We start from the raw sequence: 6,000 nt of genomic DNA, 5'->3' as shown, positions 1-6,000 counted from the left end.
ATTTTTCAAACTCGCAATTGATTGATTAGTGGAGGAAAGAAGTTTCCTCCTTGACTTTTGACTATATACTAGTAATGGGAGATGATTTTGGACTTACCCATAATCATTTAAATATGGTCTGCAAAAACGATTTGTATAGTGACATGTTTAGATGTGATCTTCCTATTTATTATCCAGAATTAATAAATTTAACGATAGAAAGGTAGAGCATGTGTGGAGAAAGAAGAAATGGGCGGTGAGAAATACAGGAAGTGGAGAGTGCACTGAGAAGAGAAAGAGTCCACCAGAAAATTAATACTAATTTTAATTCTTATCGAGTTACTATGTTTAGAAACTTCTAAGTTCACGCGTTCCTCCTCACATACTAGCTAATTTTTTTTTTTTGAATTATACAGAGGTATCATGGTCTCACATAAGTGATCCAGACTAGTCACGTGTTGCCACGTGTTGGTCCTCTATCCCTGGCGATGCCGAAATGTTAATTCTCCAGTGGCCGGGATTCGAACCCAGATGGCGGTACTCACAGATGTAAGCTCTTTACCACTAGAGCTAGAAGCTCCGGTTAGCTAATTAATTGTAAGCTTCAAATGTATATTGCATTTAAGGTGTTTCTATTGTTTGCATAACAAGATTTTGTAGAAAGTACTAATGTTCTATACAATGACAAATACGTATATAAAATCTGAACTAAAAACCCTTTAAACGAAAATTTGACGAGTGTCTCTCCACTTTCTTCACCAAATCGTTGAGTGTTACACCTGTTATTTTGAAGTTAAGTTATATGTATCTTCATCGTTGAGAAAAAGTTTTTAAACACCAAGTAACACGAGGACGACCATATACTTGGCCGATTCTGGCACGATTCTTCACATAAATGTTTTTTGTCATTATTATAAATATCTCCACAACATATAATTCAGCTCAAATCATATAAACTTGTAATAAAATATGTCACCATTCTTTTAAAGTACGCCGGCCCCTTCTTATCACTATTTCATATCACTTCTAAGTGTAGTCATCTCTAATCACTAATTTGTATTATGAAAAATATTATATAGGGTTTTGTGTTACTTAAACTGCTTACGCAATCTTCATTTTCTCATATCGACATGTGTCTAGTTTGTGTGTGCAGTGATAGGCTGATAGCAGAATGTGTTTTCCCTAAACGTATTAATGTTTCCTCTCCATGCTTTGTTTCTCCTTTGGGTATAGGCTATAAAAGATATACATCTCTTTAAAAACTTAGGATTAAAATGAAGTAATTACATTGAAAGTTGTCTTTATTAGAGAGCTTAAGATATTTTCTATAACAAAAATATCTATATTTTGGGGGTTTGCGAACATTAATCATCTAGCATTAACGATTAAGAATCGATTATATTCCTCAGCGTACAAGGAGAGTCGTCATGAAGTTCTCTACTACCAAAACCATCAATTGGGAAGATACTTAAACTATCGAATAATTAGTTTAACCTAACTAAAGTCCATATTAAGAAAATGTTTATACACTAAGACATTAAAAAGTTTCTTGAATGCAAACTGTCGGATCTTACTATGGACGGTTCGAGTTAATTAAGCATCTAATAACACATAGCAATGCCTTTCTTTACCAATGGCATCTCTGATCTTCACAAAGACCCAACCTTCTTATAAAACTTTTTTCTGCATTATGCATAGCCGTAGCATTTTACAACCATCCATGGATTTTTATTTATAATACTTTTTGGTCAAGAGAACATTCACCTTTGTACTTTGAATGGACCATGACCAACAAAAAAATCCAAATTCGGTCGTAATAATAAAAATAAACATATGTGATTCGTCTATTATAACGATATTAGCTAAAGTAATTGCATTGTTTAATCTCAATTTGATTAATGAATATAAAAACACTTGTTTAATTGAATCAAACAATTAACAATTACTTTGTCATGTTTCTGTGACTATGTGAGTGATCTTCACTAGTCAAAGGCAGACAATTATTAAGTGATAAAAAATCTTCGGTTATTGTTCCAATTTTCCAACAACAGAAAAACACCTCCTACATGTATTACAATAAATATGGTCACACTCACACCACTAGTCATACAATTTCGTACATACTAATATGTACAACAATTTTTTAATAGACTGAATAAATGATCTAAAGATGATATACTAGTGTCAATATTTTTTTCCCGTTTTACAAAACTACTAATATAGACTTGTTTTCCTGTTTAAAATAGTTTTAAAATAAATATTGACCAGCAACACACATTTGTTCATATTAATAAATTAGAGTTTGATTCATTAGCTGATGAATAATTTTAAAGATAACAACTGTGTACTGACCATAAGTGACTAATTTATTAGTATTCATATGTAGATTATGAAAAAAACTTCCACGTTCGGTTTTATGTAGTTGGCTGGTTGATAAAACATTACAAACTAAAATTTGTTAGTAAAATATTATATTGTAAAAATTTGTATATAAATTTTAGTCTTTTAAACAAATGTTTTTGAGTTTTACTTTTAAAGACAATCGCTAAAATAAACAATATTTTCTTCGTGAGTCTCGGAGTGTAACTATCAACTACCAAAGAATAATAATTAATTTAAAAACTGAAAATGACCAAAGGAACCTTAAACCGACAGCGATATAAGACCAGGAGAAGTCTCTGCTCTATAAAGTTATGCTCTGCTCTGCTCCTCTTCGCCTGCCTCAGACTCAAATCAAAGTCCTTCCTTTTTCTCTATATTCTCAAACGAACCCATAACTAGGGATGTCAAATGGGCATGCTGTCCATGGGTAGCCCATGTCCAAACCAATATGGACATACCCATATTTGACCATAATTTTGTTTTGTGCAAATGGACGAGGCCCAAATACACCCATATCCAAATGGACAAATCCAGATGGACATGGACGGCCCAAAATTTTAAAATATTTAGGGTTAATGTATTTGAGTAAAAATCATGTTTTCCGTCAAAACCGTAAATCATATTTTCCCGTTAAAACCGTGGAATAACGTTTTCTTGCCAAAACCGTAAAATCACATTTTTACGTTAAACCCGTAAAATCTCGTTTTCCGCCAAAACCGTAAAATCGAAATTTCCCGCCAAAACTGTAAATCTAGTTTTTCCGCCAAAACCGTAAAATTGAATTTTCAAGTTTTTTCGCCAAAACCATAAATCGAGTTTTCCCGCCAAATCCATAAATCGAGATTTTTTCGCCAAAACTGTAAAATCGAGATTTTCCGCCAAAACTGTAGATATACTTTTCTGTCAAAACCGTAAAATCGAGATTTTCCGCCAAAACCGTAAAATCAAGATTTCTCGCCAAAACTATAAAATCGAGATTTCCCGCCAAAACCGTAAAATCGAGATTTTCCTCCAAAACCGTAAATCGAGATTTCCCGCCAAAATCGTATCTATGCTTTTGAATTCTACAACACATAATAATATATTAAATATGAATTTTTGTATGTTAACACTGATTTTTTAATTGGACTCCGCGGAATGCCCATTTGGAATGGTCCAATTTGGTCTGGACAATTTGAACTTGGTATAATTTGGACTTAAAAAAAATAATGTCCAATAAACTGATTTGTCCATTTGGACATGTCCAGTGGGGACAGCCCATTTGACATCTCTACCCATAACTCTTCTCTCTCGCTCGAAATGGCTCGCCTTCTCTTCCGTCTTCTCGCTGAATCTAACTCTCCGTCGCCGGTACAGGATCCCTCCACCGCCGCTGTGACTTCCGATCTCGTCGTCACCCTCGCTGCTCTGCTCTGCGCCATGGTTTGCATTTTCGGTCTTCTTGCCGTTACTCGATGCGTCTGGCTCCGTCGTCTCGCCGCCGGTAACCGAACCGACGCCGGATCTCAAGGCGGTTCCGGTCAATCTCCTCCACCGCCGGTAGCAGCGGCGAACAAAGGACTGAAGAAGAAAGTACTCCAATCTCTACCGAAGCTCACTTTCTCGCCGGACTCGCCGTCGTCGGAGAAGTTCGCCGAGTGCGCGATCTGTCTGACGGAGTTCTCCAACGGCGACGAGCTCCGTGTACTACCGCAGTGTGGTCATGGATTCCACGTGTCTTGCATTGACACGTGGCTCGGGTCTCATTCATCTTGTCCTTCATGCCGTCAGATCTTGGTGGTTGCCAGGTGTCATAAGTGTGGCGGTCTGCCCGGTAGCTCTAGCTCCGAACCCGAAATTGAGATCCGAATTAAGCAAGGCGAAGATGTTCCCGATTCCTACTTGCCTTGATTTTTTTTATTTCGTTTTCGTATTTAGATGTCTCTATAATTTTTAAGCAGATTATTTTTACAGGAAAATGTTTTTATTCTCTTAATGTACATGTTAATTATAATTTGTAAATGTTTTATGAAATGTTTTTCTCTCTGTTAATTTCTAGTTTAAGCATTAGAGAAGCATCCGAAATATTTCAATACTATATTTTCCAGTTTTAACATATATTATAGTCTTTTTATTTGTAACTGAACATATATTATAGTTTACAGGAGATGTGTATCTTGATATATGAAAATGTCCTAAACACAGTTAATAGATAATGTTGTATCCAACAAATTACTCACTGGCTTTAACCAGTAGCTATAGTGTTAAACTTGGTTAAACACTATAAAGCCTGAATGCAATAATTAATCATTTGAATACACCCACACAAAAAACCATTTGAATACCTCTGTTTAAATAGAGCACCAAGAGACTATTTAGTCAGTTGGTTACTTGAGTTTTATAATTTCCTGCTAACTATGGAATATTCTCTAATAAATGGAAAAGGAAATCTGACCAGTGTCTGCGCTACAAATGGTATGTAATGTATAGGCTGAGTTTTACCTTTCCATGTTATTTTATTTATAAAGCAAAAATAAATAAATACCGTGTTTCTTCAACTACTTTTAGGGGTTATAGAATTTTAGGAAGCAAATTAATATACTGTAGTGAATTTTATAATGAAAAACGTGAGTCAAAATGACTGTTGGAATATATACATCAATTGGAGATATTAGTATTAGGTTAGTACAGTTAGTATATAACTAAAAGAGTCAAGATGACTGCAAGAAATTATTTTGGTGTTCTCTTCTACCTTTTTGAGTTTCGACCTAACAAATAGATTGCCGTATCCTGTATAATATGTTTTAGAGTTTCTATTTTTATTTTTTGTAACTTAATATGTGTTAGTTTAGGTCAATGTTGAAAGAAAGTAATTGTACATATTTAAAATTTGATGGTCTAGTTTAATTTTGTGTATGTAATTGTACATATTCAAAATTTGATGGTTTAGTTTAATTTTGTGTGTTAAAAATTGAGTGATTTAGTTAGAATGATTATTATTCGTTTATCAGGGGAGCCATTGAAGTAAAATACGACGGCTGGTCCACCATACAAATCACAAGCAATATTTCCACTCGGAAAGTGCGTCTTTGTGCTTAGTGCTACTAATCATATTATATACGTATTTATATTTTAATTCGACAGAAAATTATGACCATTAACCTGATGTTCAACAAAAACTTATGACCATTAACCTGATGTTCAACAAAAACTTATGACCATTAATCTAAAGTTCAATTTAGTGGACAGTGAAATAAAAAAAACTATCACAAAACATAAAAATCATCCTCAATAAAAGAAATATATTGTTGATAACTGATAAGGTCATTTTTGAAGGGTTTAAAAATTACACTGTTATCATTATGACTAACGATAACATTACGTACAAAGTATAACTGATGCATGTATTAGACATGCCATGGACGTGTATTCTCACATTTTTAAAGCTTTTAGCTGCCCCGACGGGACCAAGAGTCGCAACAAAAATAAATGATCTCATGACCTTCAAAGAGAAGTACGTAGAACATAAAGTGGAGAGGAGATGCTTTATGTTTTGTTGATGGACTATAAATTCGCATACTAAAATGATGAGAGGTAAAGTTTACCAATGAGACTGGAGATTCCCACGTATATGTTATGCGCTATAATGTGCATTACTGA

At 34.2% G+C, this 6,000-nt stretch overlaps 1 protein-coding gene across 1 annotated transcript; it reads left to right on the top strand.

Moving 5' to 3' along the window:
• Positions 1–2,638: 2,638 nt before the first annotated feature.
• On the top strand, positions 2,639–4,392 carry LOC106358211 (RING-H2 finger protein ATL80-like). The gene is made up of 2 exons (XM_048736794.1): positions 2,639–2,748; positions 3,634–4,392. Exon 2 carries the CDS (start codon positions 3,661–3,663, stop codon positions 4,249–4,251), a length of 591 nt encoding a protein of 196 aa, XP_048592751.1. The 5' UTR covers positions 2,639–2,748; positions 3,634–3,660; the 3' UTR covers positions 4,252–4,392.
• Positions 4,393–6,000: the final 1,608 nt, after the last annotated feature.

Source organism: Brassica napus, chromosome A7 (genome assembly GCF_020379485.1).
Source record: "Brassica napus cultivar Da-Ae chromosome A7, Da-Ae, whole genome shotgun sequence".
NCBI lineage: Eukaryota > Viridiplantae > Streptophyta > Magnoliopsida > Brassicales > Brassicaceae > Brassica > Brassica napus.
Note: the sequence above shows the minus strand (reverse complement) of the source record. Positions and strands in the feature narration are given on the sequence as shown.